Genomic DNA, 23,250 nt, shown 5'->3' with positions numbered 1-23,250 from the left:
ACATGAAAGAGGAGAGAGAAAGGGAACGCCATGCAGCAAAGGGCGACAGGTTGTAACCAAACCCGCGGCTGCGGCATCGAGGACCAAGCCTTGCACTGTTTTGAGGATTTTAGTTTGTCCAAATCTTCCAGCAGCTCCATATTATTAATTTTTTTCCCTCTGACATTCTGTTTATAGTAAAACAGCACAAAGCAATTCTTCTCTTTCGGCAATGTTGTTGTTGTCTTTCTTAAATAAACTTAATTGGAATTGTCAAAAGCCAAAACTGATAGTATAATATAAGTGAAACCCCACAACATTAAAATGATAAACATGTACAATGTTGTGAATAACTTGACGCCTCATGGAGTACCTACGTTAGGATGTACCTTTATTTGGATTGCTGCATTAAGTTTTAGTAAGCCACTTTATTTTAAAAGCTTTTCAGAATAAAGTTCTTGTAAAAACGGAGCCAAAGCAAACACATAACAGTATTGTGGTGTTCTCAGTGTCCGGTGTATGGTGATGTATGGGACTTCTCTCACTCAAGGTTTAAATCAGCACTTGCAATAAATATTTATTGATCACTATCCCAAAGGTCCAATCAACCTTTTCTACTCAGAGCCCCAAACGACATGACCAAAGGAGAGCAGCCAGGCTAAAATGGGAATCCCACTTTTCTGGTTGGGTTGTCTTAACAGGTCTTTAAATAGACAAAACAGGAAGAAGTTGATCTGTTCAACAAATCTCAGCAGGGAAATGAGCTCATTAACCCCAATTCCTTTCTCTTATGTACTATCATCCCTCTTCCTTTAAATCTAGCTTTTCTCCATCTCCTTTGTCATTCCTTCCCTTAGGTTGTAAGTTATTTATTTCTCCTTTGATTTGTCTTTTTGAGCTGAAATGAGGCAGTGCATGTTGTACCTGACTGGCTGCCACAGGGCAGCCAGTCAGGTACTTTCAACAGGGTAGGGAATGACAGGTTGCTTCCGGCGGCTAAACAACCAGCTAGCTTATTTAGCTCCAACATGACGCCTGTGACTTCGGAAACAAACACTTCACGTAATCACCATCAATTAAAGCCTAAAGCCATGCCTCTCCGTCTAGCAATCCACCCGCAGTTAATTACATGGAGACGATTACATTTACATTTATATTAAAGGCCTAATTGAATGGAACGACAGTCAGTGTTCTAATGAGTTGGGTAATGATACATTCTTATTCATTTCCTTGTCTTTTTTGTCTTCATTTGTTACAAAATCAGTTTTCTTCAAGGCATTTATCTGCCCGGCCATCTGTTCAAATGTTGGAGTGGCCGATGATTATGATACATTTTACTACAGCAGTCCAACCTTTTTGTGTTAATTTGTGTTGATAATTAGTCTCCTACACACTGAGATAATAGTGACCTTGCAGGCTTATTACATGCAACACTTAGTGAGATGGGTCTAATAAAATATTTTTCCCAATCTGTGTCTGACTACACAAAATCTAATTCGTTAGATTGTGCAATATAGTTATCAGCTTTGATTTGTCGTATGTTATAGTAAACTGAATACATTTGGCAAAACAAACATTTGAGTACATCACCTTGAGCTTTAAAAAAATTGTGATAGGCATTTTCTGACATTACATGTTAGTTCGTTGCATCCAGTTATGGTGCAAATCGTAAAGACATGCTGAGAGAGATGTGTCATCAACCTGTGCTGTTCATCTGCTCGGCTCACATTTAAACCCTTTTTTTTTTCTTTTTTTAATTTGCACTTTGTTAATGTTATCTACATTCATACTGTATAATAGTATAATACAGTATACTGAAAATACTGAGCTATATCTATATAGTGCTTTACATGGTACATAAGACACTTTAGAGTAAAACCAGCACATATAGAGCCCATTAAAAACAAATAAGCAATAAAAACCAACTTATAAAACAATAAGAGTAGAAATCTCTTGGCACCTCACCATTTGATTCTGATTCAGAGGCCAACGATTCAAACGATTCAATTCTAAACCGATTACCGAAAAAAATTTGTATGTACATTTTTGTGCGTGAACATAAAAAAATTTCCTAGACAAAGCAGCTTGACAAAGCTTAGATTTTGACACACACACACACACACACACACACACACACACATATATATATATATATTTTTCTGCTCTCTTGCCTAAACTAACTCTTTCAGTCACTCTTATTTCTGATTTGAACATGTCTCGAGACAGTAACTTTTAAATAAAAATCAACACATTTAAAAAATAAATAAATCGATTTTTAACTTGAATCATCGAATCGTTCGAGAGAGAATTGCTATGCATCCAAGATTCAATTCTTTTCCCAACCACTATAAAACAAGCAAGTTAAAAGTAATTAAAAACAATAAAACCACTAACTATCAGGTGAGAAATGTAAGACTGTTGTATGTGGAAAGCTAATCTAAAGAGGTGTGTTTTTATAAGGGTTTTGAATGTGGCCAGGTCAGTACAGTCACCGATGTGAAAGATGTAGATGAGGTTCACAGCAGCAATCACATTTGCGCCTAAACTTCTCACTTGATGCCTTTACCTTTTCCCTACTTAATATGTTTGAAAACAATGCTGGAATATTATGCATCGCACTGCTCTGTTAAATCTTTTTTTTTTCTTTTTTTTTCACATTTACAATCTGTAGTTGACAATGTGCAGGCTGGACCACAACAGATTTTGTAAAGTGCTCTCTGGTCTGATCCACTCTGCGGTTGTCATGAGGAGAACAGGCGGCTCTCCCAGTGTATTCTTATGGGAACAACCTATTGGCTATTTAACACATCTCAACAATCCTGTAAAGATAGAAGAGGAGAAAAGCAGCAGAAGCAATGAGTGGGGGTTCTGTGATTAAATGAATATAATGAGCTGCGCTGGGCAGCCATTCATGTTGTGAGGCTATGAGGGCACCAGTGAGCAAACCAGTGATGTTTACAGTAAAGAATACTAATAGCCCTTTAAATTGCCTCTGAAATGCATGAATTTATTAACAGATTTATGCTTCATCACCTTATCATTCTGACCTTGTGTACAGTGTTTATCTTTAGAAGTTGGAGCTTCATAGAGACAGCCAACACAGCAGTTTTCAACCAGCTGGTGAAGAGAAGCTACTACATGTGAGGGGTAGAATCAAATATTTAACAAATGGTATTTATTTTTAAGACTATATTTTGGGCTTTCCGCCTTTAATGGACAGGACTGCTAGGTGAGAAAGGGGATAAAGAGGGGGAAGACATGCAGTACATGCAGAACAGAATCTAAACATTGGATAAAGCCAGGTTCAAAATTTTTGTTTTAATTTGTTGACATATCAGAGTCAAAAGATTTTTCAGAGAGAATCTTTGGACAACTCTCTTTTATCAATCCACAAATCAGAATATACTTTCAACAAACGTTAAAATCAAGTTTTGCCATGTAGGGAGGGTTAACGTAATATAAATCAGGCTCTGAATGATATATGAACAAAGCCCTCTGTAAAAACCAAATGAATGAATGAATGAATGAAACTGCAAAGTTTGAATGTAGAGATTTTGGGCTCAGAGTAAAAGAAAAAAACTTTAAAGCGCCCATATCATGCTCATTTTCAGGTTCATAATTGTATTTTGAGGTTGTACCAGAATAGGTTTACATGGTTTAATTTTCAAAAAACACCATAATTTGTTGTACTGCACACTGCTGCAGATCCTGTTTTAAAGATATGGATTTTAAAAATCCGTAACTTCTTATTGGAAACCACTATTTACAGACACCATTTCAAATCAAATCCTTAGCTACTATACCCTTTGGAGAATACTACAGACACAAATGGACACTGTAGTAAAATAATGACCTAAATGTGTGTTTCTTTTCTTTTTTATTTCCACTTGCTTTAAAGAATTATGAAGAAGTTATTGAAGCAAAATGGCCTAAAATCTAAAAATTGATCGCTGCATGAAAAACATGGCCCTAAGAATACCACTACATGGCTGCATATGTACAATTTAATGCTTCTTTACAAACAAAGTCTATATGGTCACACTGCACTGGTAGTGGTATGTGAATAAACTAAAACAGACCTAAGTGAAGAGATCAACGGGTGAATGTGAGAAACAACAAAACAAAAACGCACACGGCAAAGAAGAGAGCGAGGAGAACGAGAGCCTCGGGGATCCCAAACAAGCCTCGCTGGGAAAAAGGGGAAGGAAAAGAGTGCACATACGGGAGACCAATTTGTGCACATGCCTGACCGACACCAGACATCAGCTGATCTGCCCTGCCGCTCGGTATCCATGACAACCCTGTCTCCCGGGAAGTTGGCATGACAACAATGGGAAGAGAGACGCGGCAGCAGCAGCAGAGAGAGAGAGGAGAGAGGGGAAATACTGCACTAGATAGAGGGGTGAGGCAGGAATGGAAAATGAAACACGAGAAGATGGTGAAAAGCAGTGAGATGAGTCACTGATGCATAATTTACCATTTCTTAATCAGTATTTGTTTTATGCAAAGAAGACTTAACTATCCCACGTTTGCTGCACAGGCATTAATTGGTGTGTAAATCCACAGCAGTAGGCTGCTCTCTGTAGTACGAGCCATCTATCAGCCGTCATGCTGCCCTGCATGTAAATACACAGTACAGGGCAGCCAAGGAGATGCTGTGGTGTTAGCCTATCAGTGCTAATCAACAACGAGCTAACTGCTTTCCCCTCTGTGTGACCTTCTCCGATCGATAGCTCCGCGTCATGCTGCAGTCTCGGCCCACAGCTCTATCTCCTCTTCCTAACCCCTCTTTCTCTCTAACCTCCTTCTCACCCGCCTTTGCACTCTGTCGTTTTCACTCACCCACTCAGCTTGACATTTAAAAAGACCTGTTGTTAGAGGTACAGCAAGGCAGTGGTTATAATCAGTGATATGATGGGGACTAAAAGGATGTCAACCAATTTGAAAATTGGTTGACTTGTTTTAATTGTTACAAAAAAACTACAGTGTGCATGTTCATGGTAAAGAAGATACATGTCACCCAGTGGCCAACATTGTGGCTAATTGATGTGTTTTTAATAGTCTTTGGACAACAGCTCTACTATCAAAATATAGACCAGAAAAGCTCGGATTACAACACACAGAGGGAGTGTGACGTCATTACTCCACTATGTCTTTACATAGCAAACAGTAGTTTTCTGCTTCATTAATGCTCTGAATATCGAGTACAGCCCCTTTAAAAACACAACAAATTCTTACGATGAAAAACAGAAACAAACATTTTTGTTTCAGGGTTTAAAAGGATGGTTACAAAATCTGTTAATGTCTCTACCCTCTAGTGCATCTTGTTGAGTCACTGCCAATGTGTGAAAACTGCAAACCATACTTGCCTGCCTCGTTCTTTACCAACACTGATGGCTCTCCATATGCTGTGTGTATGGGACTGTGCCTTATCCATCAACTCAGTGTGTGTGTGTGTGTGTGTGTGTGACTCACTCTCTCTGAATGAACAATTACTAAGAATCTCCTAAAATGCTGCTCTCTGTCTGCCACCATCTGTCTCAACTCCATCTCCTCATATCACTTCCAGATGCAGCGAAACAGGCTTTGGGTGTCAATCGCCAAGCTCTCTATTTCCCACATGTCACTTTGTCAGATTAAACATTGGGGTGTCTCGTCACAGTTGTCACGACACACCAGCCTCATATCTCACTCATTTCACCAAACGACGGGGGCATATTCGCCTCGGAGATTAATGTATTACACCTTCACTTCTTGTCTCATTTCTGCCTCACCTTCAAGGTCAGTGGTGCAAAAACCTGGTGAGCAATATGCTTCAACGCAGAGCTTACTAGGAGTGTTGGTTACAATCAAAAATATCATCAGTAGTTTACCTTCAACGGCATGAATACATTTGTGTATACTCTTTGTTTTAAAGAGTGAAGACTGGTAATCTTTTCTCCTCAAAAGGGCCGTTTGAGGTTAACCCTAATCCTAAAACAGTGCTAAAACAAATTACACCACCCTCAATATGTTGGGGGGGAATTACAACCACTGTTAGGCCCTTGAGCAAGGCCCTTAACCCCAACCGCTCCAGTGGAGCAGCTCTGACTGTGGTTGTACTGGGCAGCTTCCAGGTAGGAATGTGTAACTGTGTGAGTCAAGAAATAAATTACATTTGTGCAAGAAGATTCAAGAAACAAGAGAAAAGAAATTTCACCTTTTTAAAATTTCAACTGATTCTGTCTGTGCTTGTGAAAAAATTGCCATGGAAACAGCCTCATGTGCTGTGTGCATGTTGAAGCATTAATGGGCCTATCACATTGTGAATATGAATTAAAAGCAGCCAATCATAGAGCTGAATGAGATATTGTGCATATTGCCATGTTGCCACAGGACAACAGGCTGGTGAGATGTGAAAACCAGAGATAATACTGTCACCTCTGCTGCAGCTGCTCTCACATACAGCAGGATACAGTATACAGGAGGACCAGATGTGCAAGAATATCATGCATATCTTACTACTTTATAAAATTAACATTTGTGATAGAAGCATTTTATAAATATTTCTTTAAGTCATCAATTAATGTTTGGCCAATAAAATGTCATAAAATGTTGTTTTATAAAAACCTGTTTTGTCTGACTAACAGTAAGTAAGTCTGAAGTCCAAAGAGATCCAAATAAGGTGACATGAAACAACCAATAAACACATCCTGACATTTAAAAAGCTTGAGAAACCAAATTCTTACTATTTATGGCTAGTTGATCATCTAAATTGTTGTAGTCTAATTGTTTCAGCCCGTCTTATGAAAGCTTGTATCTCTAATTATTGCTAATGAAATGAAATTCCCTGTCAACAAGCTGTACTGTATATATATTTGAACAGATATTTGTTCAACCACTTTCAAACCAGCTTTCCTAAAACCTCTATTCTAAAATATTTCATTACAATCTTTATGATAATGTCTGCCCATTTTAAAAGCAACATTTACGTACTCTACTGTACATTTATATACATGTAAACTAATGACAAGCATGTTCAACATTATCATATATTACTGCACTAGGTCTTCAATTATTAAACGAGGCAATTTAACATTTTATTCTAATGAAGCAGGCTCAGAGAGCTCTCGTTCTGATATACACTATGGTCTCTATGGTCTACTGCTGTTTGCAGCATTATCTTGAGGTAATGTGATTAATGGTGTTTAAATTCAAAAGCAATTCTACATAAGCTATTCTAATTCTGATCTGTTACATGTGAAAGTGTTTTATGTATTTGCATCTCAAAGATCTGTCCTTCTATTTGGCCAATTTATGAAACAGCTTTGGAAATCGGAACTAAAATGCTATGACACCGGTGTCTAATGAGCTGCCATGTGTTCATCATAAAGGAGGCTAGAGAAGAATAGAGTGTGCCATACGTTGTAGAGGGGGATGCTTTTCATGGGTTTGTACTGCTTCAGGGGGTCCATCTTGTACAGGTGGCGGTCAGTGATGAGCACAGCCCGGTTCTCCGCCTTGTGGAAACGGTTGATCTGGGATACACAAAGCTCCTCATTAGTCACCTCACAGGATACGAGACACACATACTGTGCACACAGATCTAAACACCCTGCAGAAGGATGGCACAAACCGAGAGCAGTTGGGTTTATTTACAGATGCATGTTGTGACTGTGTGTGCATGTGGTTAGGAGTGGATACATGCTCATAAAGCCTCATTACTACCTTGCGCACGTTGCAGGAGAACAAAACTCTCATGAATTTGTCTTTTCGCTGCAGCTCGCTGGAAACCAGTGTGAATGATGCAGCCGTATCAGCGCTGTCTCGCTTCTGTCAGGCACATAAAACATAGAACACCTATTAGAACATTCCACTTATCTCAAGGAATGCCGACACAGTACACCCAGTATGCACCCTAACTGTCTTCCCACATACTCACCAGGTAGTTTCCTTCCCAGGCTCTCTGTAGCCCCAAGTCGCCCCTCTGGCCCTTCAGGGCCTCCAGGCTGGCTACCTTGGCCCTCACCTGCAGGGCCTCTTCTGGAGAGAGACCTTTGATCAGTGTCCATGCCCACCACCTGGGGGTAAACAAATCAAACACACAAAAAGAAAGAACTGCATAAAAGCAAAGGAAAATCGACTTTCTCCATTGAGATGTTTGCACAAGGCTTGGATAGCTGGGTCAGCGGGTCAGTACAGCAGGCCTGCAAAGAACCCCAGCTGTACTGTACTTATTGGCCTTTCACTCAAACAACCTGACAGCCAACATCATTCTCTAGGAAGGCTATGTACTGACTGTGCCAAATATAAAAAAGCAAACAAGCAGACATTGGGATGAAAAGCGGTGATGATTCTTTGATGGAGAAAGAAAAATCAATGCACGGTGGGAGCCCAAGGCAGAAGGAAACATGTGTAAGTTGCTTCAAACGGACTCTTCTGGATGTAATATAACACTCGAGGCCATGCGTTCAGATCCAAATTAAGTTCAGTCAATTCAGGAAGGGGATTTTCTCCAAAAGAAAGCAATTTAAAAAAAATCTATCTTGAAAAGGTTGATTTTCTGCCTAAAATGAGAGGATTTATTTTTGTTTACATTTAAATACAGTTTGATTTAATTTTTTAAATGAAGAGAACCCTGAACCTACTCTGTAAAAAGGACCCACTTAGTACAAATACAGCAGCATGTGAACCTTGAAAGGGCCACAGATACACAGCAGTCACATTTAGCGTTAAAATAGTGTTAGAGTTAGTACCTGTTATAGATGCTCCTGAGTGCCTCTTCAAACTTGCGCAGGACTTTGGGGGGCGTTGGCCATTTCACATGCCTGCCGTAGTCCTTCATGGATCGGACATTTTTGAAGCGCCGGTTGACCTCGCGGATGTAAGATTTCACCTTGTAGCGTCGGTAGGCACGCAGGATGACGAGGGCTGCTCTCATCCGCCGATATCGCATTCTGGCTATGGTGCCCCTCCACACCTGGAGACACAGGACAGCACCATGAAAGTTATTGCACTTATTGAAACTTTGTAGAAAACACTTGGAACGTAACTGCTGTACGAGTCCTTAAAAAAAGAATTGGCCAAAACCAATCACTTTTAACAGTCAAACTCTAAAAATGCTGGAGCCAACATTTCCCATGATGCACAAGATTAGAACGAGACATTACTGTACACAAATTTGCATTCCCTAGGATGGCGAAGGAATCTCCCACCCTAGTCTGCCTCGGATGCCTAGTACTCGTTGCCTTTGTTGGTTTGATTGGTTACGTTTAGGCTAGTCTCTCTTTGCCAAACCTTCCTCCACAGCGCAGCATTCCGCTATGGGAAAAAAAGTTCATTGGCATTTCTTTAAACACACTTGTCATTACCCATAGTCCTCATAAATCCACTGGAGTTCAGAACGCCAACACAAAGAAAGCGCAAGGTATCGGACATCCTGCCGAAAAGAGGGACATCCGGTGGAGTTTCTGGCAGCAACGTAGATATAGATTAATGTTTAGGCAGGAGAAGTGATGGGGCGTTCCATTTACCTTGGAACTCATAAGCCGCAGCCAGGAATAACATCACGCCCGAGTTGACTGCGTTCCATTTGTTTAGAAACGCTTTGACTAGATTTTAATCGTTTATCTAGTTGAATCTACTCCCCTAACCGGGCTATTTCAAGCTCTTATGCAGCTGTGCTAAATAGCTGACCATGAAGAGGTGAAACCTCCATCTAAATCAAAAAATCTAAAATCTAACTCGAAGTAAAGAATGTTGCAATAATACAGCTGCATATTGCTGAAGAAGCTAATACACAAATGTGTGTTCCAACGAGTCATATTTTTCTTAATTATCCCAAAAATTGTTTTTTCATTACTCATCATTAGAATTCATTATACATGGTTACATATTTATTTGGTATAAGACAGTGCTTGTAGAGTTTGAATAACATGGACTAAGGCTCAAATAAGGACCCCCAAGCCTGCCTGTAACCACACATTGAGTTGAGTGGCCATCAGACCCTCTAAAGCATGAATTATAGATGTAAGTGGGACCCCAGGGAACCATAACTCCTGATCCGCGCTCACTACAATCACCACCATATGCTCCTCTCTTACTGTAGGTTTTTGTTTCTTTCTAAGACACACATTCACACAACCCCTCCATTATTTATACATTTATTTGACTACATTGTACTTAAATAATACTAAATAATCAGAGAGGGCCAAAAATTTGAGGCAATACCACCCGAGAGTCTTGCTTCTGAATATCTTCAATGTGTAATGCAAAGTAATGATGAAGATCATGAATATTTAATCTTTTAAAGCGTGGGGGTGGCCGATGGCACAGAAAAAGGATTTCTTGCATTTGCATAATAAAACTGTGGAGGAGACGGCGCCCACCTGATGAGACTGACGGTGTAATAATTTGCATTGAAGAAAATAAGTCATGCACCTCTGGAACTTGGAAACAGCAGGTCCTTTCAAGATGATAATGATGATGCCGCATCACACTGAGATCAATGAAAGCAGGCGAGTCACCTAATCAACCAAGCCAGCCTTGTCAAACTCAACTCGTCTTTCTCAATAACGGAAGCAGTGGTTTGGATTTAATTTAAGCACTACAGTTTATGTAGTCATGTGGGATATCCAGCAATCTGAGGTCAGCCCTATCAGATGCCCAGGATGTCAACGGATACGGAGTAAAAGCCTACTGCAGGGTTCAAACACATTTTTTTGGAAGAAACTTTTCCATGACTTTTCAAGGACCTAAATCATTTCCATGACCATTCAGGACCTTGAACACAAACAAAAGTGTTAACTACACTCCAAATATTCATTAAAGTGTGAAAATTACACGGCAACTCTTTTTTCAAAGACTTTTGCAGACCTAGGAAATAGATTTTAAAATTCCATGACAATTCCAAAAACGTTCTAAAACGGATGAAGAAAACAAAGCCAAAGAAGTTACATTGTAGCAAACTAGCGATGTAATGTTTGGAAAGGACGTTTCCGTTCCTAGAAATATCCTAGGCGTTAGAAAATGCTGCTTACACATACTGTACATAGATATACATATATAGCTTTGCAAGGGGACGTAACTATGTCATTGCAGGTTTATTGCTCAAGACCCAATGAAGCGCAGTGTTGACTGGGAAGTTGTTTGGATGAGCGGTTCTCATTAAAGCTGTAAGCAGCAATACCAGAACAAAGCAATTAGCCCTTTTCCCAAGGGGCACGGTTGGAACTGGCGCTGCAGATTAGAAAGTACATAGTCACAGTCTTTCATATCAATTGTACCTTTGTACCTATCCTTTGTCCAGGACTGTGTGTATTTTGTATCTATCTGTTGAAAACCATGCATCTCCAAATTGTATTTAACCAAAATCTGAAGCATTAAGAATTCCTTTATGGGATGAAGAAATTCACCCACTTCTAAAGCTAAACAAAGAATTTAAAAACACATTTGATTAACAAAAAACATACACGGTCTTACAGCTGAAAACAGGTGTTTTTCTTAGCTCAAGCTACTTTAAAGCACCCTTTATGTTTTTGCTTTGCTTCATCTCTAAAGAAAGGAAGCACAGACTGGATTCCTAGCTAGTATTTTCTGTATGTCTATGCCAAGCAACCAACATCTATTCAGGTACAAAAATAGCTCCTCTAATCCTGCGTTATTTTAGGTCTCAAAAGGTGCTCTTCTGGCAAAACGGTAGTTGATGACATAATCATCTGTTTCCTACATGCTCCATGCTGTCTGTCTCTAATACATAAAGGATGAGACTGAGAAAGGAGAAGCAACTTCTGTACATATTCATCACTAATCTACCCCTGAGATGACTCTCCCACATGTTCAGGGTGAAAGTGACGGGAGGAATGAATGGATTAATACTGCCGGCCCCGGCTACAGCTGACTTAGTTGTCTCGGTGAAGGTTAAGAGTAACTCTCATTTAAAGTCAAAATGTATTCAGAGTATTACGGTAAATTAGGCAGAGCTTTCAGAGATCAGGCATGGGGTCAAACAAAACTGTCAAGTGAAACCTGGCGTAAACCGTAGCCTGAGAATGCATTTATATTGGAACTTTAAATGTTACAGTAAGAAAAGATGTGGGGATTTACAGTATACACGTACTTTATACACACACACTTTTTATGTTTGAGCTACATTTACTATTTTTTGCCTTTACTAATTTGTTTTAAATTACATAACATAAAATTATAACTTCAGGAGTTTACTCACATACCTGTACACACATTCCTATTCACGTCATGACTAAAATAAAAGTGGCTAGCTGATAACCTACGCATTCTATTTTTTTGATAAACAAAACAACCATGAAGCATAACTTTACTGAAAATTCACTTGTTTGTCAAAGTCAGTTATAACAAATCTAATTGTCACTATACTGAGCAGACATTTTATTATTATGGAACGTGTCTCTACGGTGGTTATGGTGATGATGATGATGATGAAGAAGAGGATCATAGGTGTTAAAAGGCAAAGTGACTTACGATGGAATTGTGGCAGTAGAAATTCGTTTAAATCAATCACAATAATAGAGAGATGAGTCATACATTATCTTGTCTCGCATTGCCAAGACCTTCCACTACAGCGCTGCTAACATCCTAAACTAAGATGGTGAACATTGTCAATATTACTTCTGCTAAATATCAGAATGTTAGCATTGACACAGTGCATATGTTAGCATACTGACATTATCACTTAGCTCAAAGCACCCCTCTGAAAAGCTGAGTAAATGTTTGGCATTTTTGCTGACTAAAGGACTCGAATGATTAATAATTTATCAAAATCCCACGTGTATTGACCATCAACATGTGTCTGTCATCTGTGAAGTATTGGTCTCGCTTTGCCAGACCTTCCTCCACAGCGGAGGGTGTGGCTAGTCAGCATTTCAGGATGGGAGAAAAACCTGCTCTAGTTTATTGGCTTTTCTTTAAACCAATCACAATGGTCTTTGGGAGATGCTAAGCCCCGGATGGGGCAACGGTGCCGCGGCGAAATAGCCTCAGGAAGGAACTTGTTTTGGTGGAACACGCTCACGTTCAAAAGTTGTTTTAGACATTCAACAGAAAATTCAGTTTGGATAGAAAAACCACAATATTTGGTTTTGTTTGATTTATTTGTGTGTCAGCAGGATTAAAGAAAAACTACCGGTCCAATTTTCAAGACTTTGAAATTGACACAAGTATGAAACTGTAAATAACTAAATGTTTATGTAGTTTATTCTATTTATTAATAAGATGAACGCTGCGTGAAAGCACACAGAAGCACCGGAGAAGAAAAAAATGCATGCTCCAGGAAGGGTGTTCATCATGAAGGTACATAACCAACATGTTTTAAACGTCTCTAATAAACTCGGTGCAGACTATAAACCTTTTCTTTCACAAAGATCTTATCTGTGAAAAGCTCAGACATGTTATAAACTACAGCATCAAACATTTATCTAATTATAACCCTTGAACACCTCTATAATTAAATTTTCTCGTCCTAATATAGCCTCTATATAATCCACTCCTCTGTTTCCCATTCACACAGACACAGTGCCCCACCCCATATGTGCTCATATGACACACAAAGCAGAAAGTGGCCAAATGAGATTTTCAGTTAGAGCTCAGTTACAGTATCCATATGGTGCACACAGGCCTATGCCAGATCAACAACTGTGTTTATCTAAGCAACAACTTTAATTACATTGTAAACGACTGGAGCTGGAGGCGAGAAGCAAAAAAGAGACCATAAAGCAACAATGAATCAGATTACAGCATAAAAAGTATCTCCACTGTCTTTGGAGGCTTATTAAGGTGTGTGTGACAGGTGGAAAGCAGTGAGAGGTTAGAACTATGAAGGGGCCATCTAGTCGCCTACATCGGCACAAAAACATACCATAAATACCCTTTCTGCAGGCTGGCTAGGGTGATGCTGGTGAAGATGACCCTCTTGGGATTGTGGATAAATCAAGCCATAACAAGGCCCCTGGCGGTCTGCCTCCTTACTCTCCTGGCCAATAAAGCCATCTGATCATCCTTTTTAGAGACTCTGCCATCATGGAGCCTGCCCTCACCACGCTCCGGGGCCCGGGATTTACGAGCTCATCAAAGCCAGATTGGGGATCTTTCGTCACAACAAAGCGGGACAGATTGCTGGGGTTTTATTGGGGGGGTGGGCTGGCTGGTTTGAAATGCACACTGAGTAAAAGCATTCAGACATCACATGAGCCAGGACAACTGGTGAGAGCGGGAAGGTTTTGGTTTAGATGTTGAGCAGAGCAGAACACAGAGAGGACTCATTACTGGTGACTGAATGTCTTTATTCTAAAAGAATTGTGAGTGCAGCTCTAACAAAAGGCCATTAACTAAACTGCAGTGTTGGCAGTTTGAAAGGTTCAATACAAAAACAACCCTTCACCTTGTTGCCCCCTGGGGGGGGGGGGGAGAAAAATACAAGACCATATTCTGACCTACACCATTGCCACACTTGACTGCAGTCCGCTGCTCAACGCCTGAGTTTCCACATCCTCTGGGGATATTGAGGCTTTTCCAGTGACATGCTCGATGCACCCAGTGGGTGGAGGGAGGCGGAATCGAGAGCCTGTGACACAATTTAGTGAGGCTGCAATGTGCTCTGGCCACAGCTTGTCATAGAGAGACATTGGGCCAAGGCACACGCCAGCAGTCATTATCATAAATCAGTAAAGTGTTCTGGTAAGCAGCACTCACCCACCAGTAACACTAACAGCAAGATACACAGATTTCTTTAATCATAACTCCCAGTATTTCATCAGCTTAAAGTCTTAGCTCTGGGATAACACTCTAACGATATGACAAATGTGTTCAACGTGAACTTGAACAATACAGTCTAATTAGGAGAGACAGTATTGAAGATAAAATGGAATAGCAGTGGATGGTCCATACATCATTTAGATGAGACTAGACAAAATAGATTGGAAGAATATTGGCGATGGTCAGCAGTACAAGCTTAAAAGTAACATTCATTATCCAAACATGTTTGAAGAAACCAAAATAAAATCAACTTAGAGCAGGTAAAGCATGAATACAGTAGACTAGATCCACTTTAATAATTACTATAATAATATAACTTTAATAATTGTTGAGCAAAAATGCAACATAGTCAAAATTTGTAGGTTCTAAAATGTGAGTATTTTTGGGGATTTATCTCAATCAACACTAGATTATTATTTGGTTTTTCATTATTTCCTGATATTTTATAGACCAAACAATATATCGAGAAAAAAATAAGCAGATTAATCGAAGTTAGTTGCAACCCTTGAATTGTCAATATGTTTTAAAATATGTAAATAATATTTCTTTTTTCTTACTACATTAGTTAATTAAAATGTTTAAAACATTATCGTATGTGGCCTCATCATCATCATCATCATCATCATTATCATCATCATCATGTCACAAACAAATATACAAACACATACAAAAAAAAAAAAAAAAAACTTGTGACAAGTGGAAGCTAAGTATAAGGGAAAAAAATCAGTAAACTTAGTCTGTGAGCCTCCGTTGCCATGGAGAAAGATCCATGGTTACAGTCTTTTAGAGTTTGGTGTTTAGACTACAGCGTTGAAAGAAAGCACAGATTCAGTCATGTCTATAGCTATTACAAAATTATTCTGAAATGGCCTTTCTCAAAATTTTGTTCCCCCGAGAATAAGAGTGTACAGAATAATAAGAAGAATACATAAAAAAAAAAAAAAACATAGTCGCGAATCCACATAACAGAGGAAGGGCATTTCCTATCTTTAAAATCCAGCAAGCATGATTGCTACAAAAAAAGCTAAACCATCCTCCTTTGATTTGCTGCAGTGTTTTCCCCCGGTGAAGTTTTTGTGGAGGTGATAGTTTTGGATGATAACTTTGCAGGTTCAGAAGGGGATCAGAGGATTAGAGATTGTGTTTCTGCTGAGGTCTAGCAGGAGAGAGATCAGTTCTGGACAGTTAAGCAGAGAGGAGGCAGTGCTCTTCTTGCACTAAGAAACCTGCTATTCACAAGAGGGTTGGACAGCTATCCACAGATTAGTCCCTTTGTCAGTCAGATTTTCCAAAAACAAATGTTTTTAGTCTTTACTGAACAATGTATTGCCTCAAGACAGGAGTTATCATTGGGTAACAATACTAAAATAACAAGAATACGTTTTTTTATCCTTTGAAGACTATTTTCATTTAGCTCTTGCTCAGACAAGCCCTTAGTGGCCTCGCTGTGAAAGCTGATTACCCAAGACACTACACTCGCGACGTCTGATAACCCTACAGCTACACAGAGACTATGTAAAACCTTGGAAAGCAATTAAGGCGGCAGCTCAGGATACACACGAGGGGGAAGTCTCTCTTCTCGTCATCGACGCTGCTTTGACAAGCGCCGACAAGAATTGTGATGTGAATGGCTGAGCTTGAATCTATGAAATATTCATTTTAAAAAAGAAGGAAGGTGGGGGTGGCCTATGCATAATATCTGTATTTATGCTGCATTGTGATCCTAGAGATGTAGAGCTATCACCGGTAATGCACCCAGCCTTGATTGCAATACATTTCAGGCCGAGAAGGTTGAGTGGCTGTAGCATAACAAGAGGGGAGAGATGAGGTGAGTAAGAGCACATGAAGATGGATTGAAGGATAGAAAGAACAGCAGGATTAAAATGGAGCTGTGAAGAAGCCTTCTCCCCTCCTCCAGCTCCAATCCTTTTCTCCAAATACTCCCCCATCCACAAAGGAAAGGAGGAGAGGTTATGGTAATATAAAGGGGCAAAATGAGACATAATGTTCTCCCGATTTGGAAATGCAGTGGCACTTCAAGTGGCTACTCAACCTGTGTTTAGGGAAGTGTGCAGATTCACAAATTGTGGTTTTCAGTCATTTGATGGGGCAAACTAAGTGGTATTATTATAAATCCATGAGGCAAATGGAGTGACAAGGAGTGTGTCTGAGCTTCAGTCCCGGGCTGACAGTCCTGGCACTGCGGCCCCAACTGGCACAAGGCTGTGTGGTGTGCCAGGTGCTGATAAGGGGGATTGCTTGGCGCAGCAGATCAGACTCAGGCTTGGATGTTTATTTGAGTAACAGCAAGAGAGATACAGGAGTCAATGCGGCTCTCACACCACTATTTGATTTAGTGTCAGTGGGTGCATATTATGGCATATGCGAGCATGCATGTGGGAAACAAATACTGTTGCCTTAACATTGACAGAGGGCAAGATTAAATATGCTTCCTTCAACACCACTGTGATGTTTGTTTTGGTGGATGTTCCTCAGGGCTTTCCCTTTTTTATTGAAGCCCGTTTATCCTGGAAAATACTAGATAGGGTTCTCCTTAGGGAAAATGTCTGTGGGAAGAGCCCGCAAAAACGACCCTCAGATCAATACAAAGGTCAACCAATCCATCCACTAAAAGAGTTAATTTGGCTGGAAAACCCTTTCATGTCTGAGAGCTTGGAGATACTCCCTGAGAAAGGTAGACATGAAAGCAACACCATGTGTAGAAATCTGCAAACATGATTCTAATATAATGACAGTGTTAGTGTAAGTGTCAATCACATAGTTCCCAGGTGTAGGATTTAGTGCTTCAGGAGCCCAGATGATGTGTGCATCATCAGGCTTCTGAGTGTGCACAGTTGTTGGTGTTTTTTGAACAACCTGCCTGTCAGTCAGAGATGTCATTTTGCATGGAGCATCTTAAATCTGACAGCCAGGCAGCAGTACACCACTTTCAAAAACCGATCTATCCACGTGACAATGTTCTGGCTGCACGCTGATCTGACGCATGTCAGCGCTTGCATCAGTATCACACCAAGATACTGACATTCTCGCCTGAACGTGTCATTGTATCACTGACAAATTATTAATTAACTAACTACTGACTTCAGAGACACACAAACAGCGGTCAATACACAAAGCAGATCTTTTAAAACAAGTCCAGTCAAAGATACCCTGGTCACAGAGCAACATCAGTATCAAACAAAACTGCCAATATAAAGAAATCATATTTTTTAAAGCATCTGTAAATGAGTGACAAATTAAAGGAAAAAAACCTGAATAAGAGTGGAGCAACACGTTAATGCAGATACTTTCATAGAGGACAGGAGGAGTTTAAAAAAATGATGTGAATCGCTCTCCAAGGGAAAATCTTTTGAAAGAATGGTGTTCATCCCTCTAGTAGAGTTCAACAGACTTGAAGAATCAAGGAGCACTGAAGCTGTGCTGGAGGCTTATAATGAAACGACACACTTTGTGTCAATTTTCTTTGTTTTAAAGAGGCTTTTCAGGAATCCATTTGAGAGACATAGTAGATATACTAAAAGAAAATACAGAACGAGAGAGTGGGGGGTGCAATGAAGGTAACAGACTGCTGAAAGACAATTTTGCTAATCAAGGCCAATGTCAAGATCATTTCGGATCTGCATTATTCCTCCATTCTTTCATTTGAGCTACTAACCTAAAACAATGTACAGACAAAAAAAAAACATAAAAAAACTTGAAGCTGCACTTTCATATGGCTCCTTCTGGTTTTGCTAATTTAAAGCTAATGCACTTGCACGTATTACTTGTTGTCTGGAGTTTGCAACTTCAGGGTTGGAAGCAAAGTCAGAGGGGTTACTTTATGACCAGCAAACATAAAACCAATAGATTTGGTTCAAAGGTATGTAAGGACACATAGGAGCATTCTTGTTGCTGCCCAAAACTAGGAAACATCCTAAATTATAAATCTGTATCCACTCACAACTTTATAAGAGCTGTGTGGGTGAAAACTCAGACAGCGAGAGAAAAAGAAGAGGCAGAGACATACATGCTGAGGGATATACGATTCCCATCCATGCAGCTCCAAAAATATCTCAGCGCTTGTATAACTAGAATAAAATTGTCTCCAAGGTTATTGATATGCAGAACAAGGGCCGGTGAATTTTATGAGAACACTGAAAAAAGAATGTTAAGCTGGTTCACTGGTTTAAATTTAAGGCAAGATCAGGGAGAGGAAAAATGATTAAATAAAGGAAGACTTTTTATAAAGCAGTGCCTTCTTAATGGATTTTGTAAAAAGCTGAACACATTTAAAAAATTCTGACTTTCCCATGGGCTCAGAGCAATAGTACATCAGTCATTTACATTTCCAAGCTGTTGTAGTAGCTTATGAGCTCAAGATACAGACACAATATACGTAAGGTGGTAACACTCTCACCTTTTGGAGGAAGAGGACAATTCTCTGGACCATTTCCCCTCGCTGCTCCTCCAAGCTGAAGAGGGTACGTGGCGTGCGGATGAAGACCTTGGTTTTTCCATAGGCCGCGTCATGGTCAAATCCACACCCCTGCATGAGCCTCTTCACTGCATCTTTGTCTGATGGCAAGTCATGGTTTGGCCACGTAAACTCTGAAATCATCTTGTATCTGTAAGAGGAAGCAAAGTGGTCAAACCATCGGATGCAACAGCGTAAAGCTTAACAAAAGACATCAGAATTGTTTGTTTTTTTAAATGTAGTTTGCTGCAGGGAGGAGCACAAAGTAGGATCTGAATGACAGTAAATGGACCCAGCAACTTTCTGCACACAAACTACTTGTTACCACTCGGCAAATAGACCAAAACAACACGTGTTTTTAGCGATGCTAGCAGTGTGGCTATGGCTATGGAATTGCCATGAAATGTCATAGACACTTATGGTCCCCAGATGAGGAGTCCTCCCGAAATTTAGTGATCTTTAGATTTTTTTTAAGGACACCATCAGGAGATAAAAGTTTTTTAATTTTTTTGTGAAATGTCTTGACAACCGATGGACTGCCATTAAATCTGGTACACACATTCATGTCCTCCTCAGGATTAATTGTAATAACTTTGGGGATCCCTTAAATTTTTTTCTAGTGCCATCCTCAGGTAAAATGATCCATTTAAACAACATTTTGGTTGCGAGAATGGTTGCAGACTCTTAGTATTAATTACATATGATTAGTTTTTATTAGGTCAATACAAAATGAACAACACAAACATTGTTATTGTTGAAGAAATCTTACTGATAGAGTATGCCTTGAAAAATCCAGACTTAATTTCTTAGATTCTCTGATTGAATAATGTATGCGTTTCCTGTCTTCTTGTTTATAATATCATTTTTTCTTCCTTTGGCTGGGGAAAGATCATATTATATCTGAAGGAGGAAGAAAGTAGGCCCTAAAACGTATAGTGCTGTAAAAGTCTTCTTATTTACCAAGACAGCGTGGTGGCATGGTGCCATGGAAAACATATCATTTAGCACATGAAAAAATGGTGTAATTACTTTATAGTGCACCTACAGCCCAGTGCAGGGGGTAAGGGGTCAAATTACGCTCTATTGAGTCTTTTCAGTGCTATAATTGGACTGACATACAATACCTTATATTTTTTTTCTCAACCATGCACCTTATGTTATTAAGACCTATGGAAAGTCATTACATTGAGACAAAATTCAATCATTAACTGATAAATTTAGGAAAGCGCATTGTAAACTAACATTATGCATGGCTTAATGAAGATGAGTTTGTCCTGAAACAGCTTGTGCTGCTGTCACACAATACAATTTCTCCCCGTCTTCGTTTAACAAAGCAAGGTTCCTGCAATGTGTGTGGATCTGACAGGTCATCACTGCTACAGGATCAAAACAAGTGTATTTGCTAAAAGGTGAGTGTTCAATTTAGAGATTCATTGATTAGTTGTCAACTATTAAATCAATATTGACTAATTGGTTTAAGTCATTTTCTATAGAAACAAAAGGAAAAATTCTCAGACTCCAGCTTTTTAATATGTGAATATTTTCTAGTTTCTTCACTCCTCCATGAGAGTAAAAATAATAATTTTGAGTTGTGGACAAAACAAGACATTTGAGGACATCATCTTGGCTTTAGAAAACACTGATGGACATTTAATCAATTAATAAAGAAAATAATCAACAGCAAAACAAAATAATATTTAGATGCAGCACTAGTTAAATTAAAATGAATTTACATGTTGAAAACTACAGACCATTGAAGAAGACTAAAACTTGAAATAGTCTTGTGGTCCTATCAGGCTATTTCATGACATCATGTCCTCTAAGAGTAAAAGATTCCAGTGCTTGTTAACAGACTCCATCCCATCATTTCACAGCCAACCCACTGCCAAGGCTGTGGTGTACGGCCAAGTCCAAGTACATCAGCGAGGGGTGATCGGAGTGACAGAGTCGGATGACTCTGATGAACTTTTGTTATGCAGAGGACTCATTACCTAATCCTTTGTCCACCATAATGGTTTCTACAAGTGTGTCTTTTTTGGAGCATTATGAAAGAACAATCTAGGATTTTTATTATGCTATTTGTATTAAATTCTAGAGAGATATTTGGTCATGTAGGGGCTGGTAACCAAACGCATCATTAAGAAAACAAATGGGCAATGGGCACAGCACGTGTCTGAGTGAAGTTCTCTGGGTGTGTGCAGTGACACCAGGGTCGTTGCATCACTCCCACTCGTCCTCCACAGAGAAACATGAGGTGACCTTCGAGACTCCAAGGATCCACACCTGTCCATTGCTAGTCTCTAAAGTCTAGCCCTGACCCTTTCTCTTCTGTCTCTCTTTGATATGAGCCTCGGCCGAGTCAAAACTTTCTTATGAAAGATCTTGTGTGCAAGACTTCCTATGGAAAGGATCAGAGATATTTAGGGTGGCAACTGGTGATTATTTTCATTTATCGACGTCTGTGACACAATAACGGTAAAATAGGAACTCCATTAAATTTCGACTTTGGTCCTATTATTGGTCCTCCGCTTGCAAGCAAATTGGTGTTTATTGGGAAGTAAATGGACTTGTAATTTCAGGTGTTTGAGCTTCCTTATGAATGACACATGAGTTATTAAAACAGGTCATTGATGAGTTGTTTGCTACTTTACCACATTAAAAATTCAAAGTAATATTTGAAGCATATTAAAATGTTTCATAACAATGCCTCTCTCTCTCTCTCAAGCTCAAAAATTATGCACAAAGGAAACTGATAAAACAACAGTAAACACAACATGATGATGATGGTGAGGATCATGAGGGAGTTATTTAGTGATGGCTGCTGGAGATGTAACTGATTAGCTGCAAGATTAGATTAGATATGAGCTGACTACGGTTACACAACACACCCTACAGTTAGGAACTGTCCCGTATCATCCTGCATGGCTGCCCAGTGGACAGCTTCAGGGGTTCAGCATGTTTATCCAGAGTGTGTGTGTTGTGTAATACGATATCTTCTTCTACCCAGATTTTAAAACTAGTCCTAATAAAAAACATTTAATCTTCAAATCACAACTCCCTAACATCATAAAATATGACTATAACTTGGGTAGTTTTTTTCAAAGGCCTGACTTAATCCACTGAACTAAAATAATCGACCGCAGGACTGACCAGTAGCAATAGCTATCTTTAACTGACCTGGTCGGTTGTCGTTGTAATGCCAAGTTCCAAAGTTTCTTTCAAGTTGTGCAAAAACAAAGTTATTTTTCTACGTAAAATTTCAAACATTTCCTTAATTGAACTTCTCCAATTTGAGTATTTGCAGCTTTTTGTAGGTAATTTGATTTTTTGGGGGTTTTTAAAGAACTGTCTTGGATGAAACAAGGAATTTGAGGATGTCACAATGTGCTCTGGTGATTTTATATGGTAGTTTGTAAGTGTCTGCTTAGAGTGACTATTATGTTGGGGGTACCTCTGTAGGAAGCGAGGGTATGTCTGTCTGTAGGCAAAGCCGGCACGCCGCACTCTGACGTTCTCCAGCAGCCCAAGGTACTCCACCTGGTGGCGGCAGCGCTCCTGCTCGAAAAGTAGTGGGGACTTGACATCGTTGGGCTTGATGCAGCGAACATAGTAGGGTTCCTACAGAGGACAACAGTTGGTTAACGACTACTGAACATGCACTAAACTCAACATTCAACACGCTACTGGGTGGGCTGGGTGAACGCAAAATTTGATATGGGTAAACAAGAATTTGTTTACAGTCCTGGGTGTAATGTTTATCGAATGCTTTTTTTTTCCGTCCTGACTCATCACCTTGCAGGCCAGGTTCTCCACCAACAAGATCATGGAGTTTTTGAAGAGCGTTGCAGCGGTTAGTGGTCGTTTGGTGACCTCAGTGATGCTCAGTTTGCCCTCAGGCCACATCGCCTTCAGAACTGGGTTAGAACTGGAAACAAGAAAGGGAGAATTGTAAGAGTCAAGATTACAACACTTAAATGGCTACTGATTAAAAACCCATAATCACAGCCCATTTCAGTGTTTTTGGCCATCGT

General features: G+C 39.6%; 1 protein-coding gene across 1 annotated transcript in view; it reads right to left on the bottom strand.

Moving 5' to 3' along the window:
* myo1d (myosin 1D) overlaps positions 1-23,250 on the bottom strand; it is a 93,268-nt gene that overhangs the window by 22,423 nt on the left and 47,595 nt on the right. The window contains exons 14-20 of the mRNA XM_034859583.1: positions 23,012-23,144; positions 22,671-22,837; positions 19,163-19,370; positions 8,715-8,938; positions 7,901-8,039; positions 7,687-7,791; positions 7,383-7,496 (exon numbers count right to left, since the gene is read on the bottom strand). Of these exons, the coding sequence (XP_034715474.1) occupies positions 7,383-7,496; positions 7,687-7,791; positions 7,901-8,039; positions 8,715-8,938; positions 19,163-19,370; positions 22,671-22,837; positions 23,012-23,144 (1,090 nt within the window). The remainder of the gene's footprint in view (positions 1-7,382; positions 7,497-7,686; positions 7,792-7,900; positions 8,040-8,714; positions 8,939-19,162; positions 19,371-22,670; positions 22,838-23,011; positions 23,145-23,250) is intronic.

The sequence above is a fragment of the Etheostoma cragini genome, chromosome 21 (assembly GCF_013103735.1).
Source record: "Etheostoma cragini isolate CJK2018 chromosome 21, CSU_Ecrag_1.0, whole genome shotgun sequence".
In the NCBI taxonomy this organism is placed as follows: Eukaryota; Metazoa; Chordata; class Actinopteri; order Perciformes; family Percidae; genus Etheostoma; species Etheostoma cragini.
Note: the sequence above shows the minus strand (reverse complement) of the source record. Positions and strands in the feature narration are given on the sequence as shown.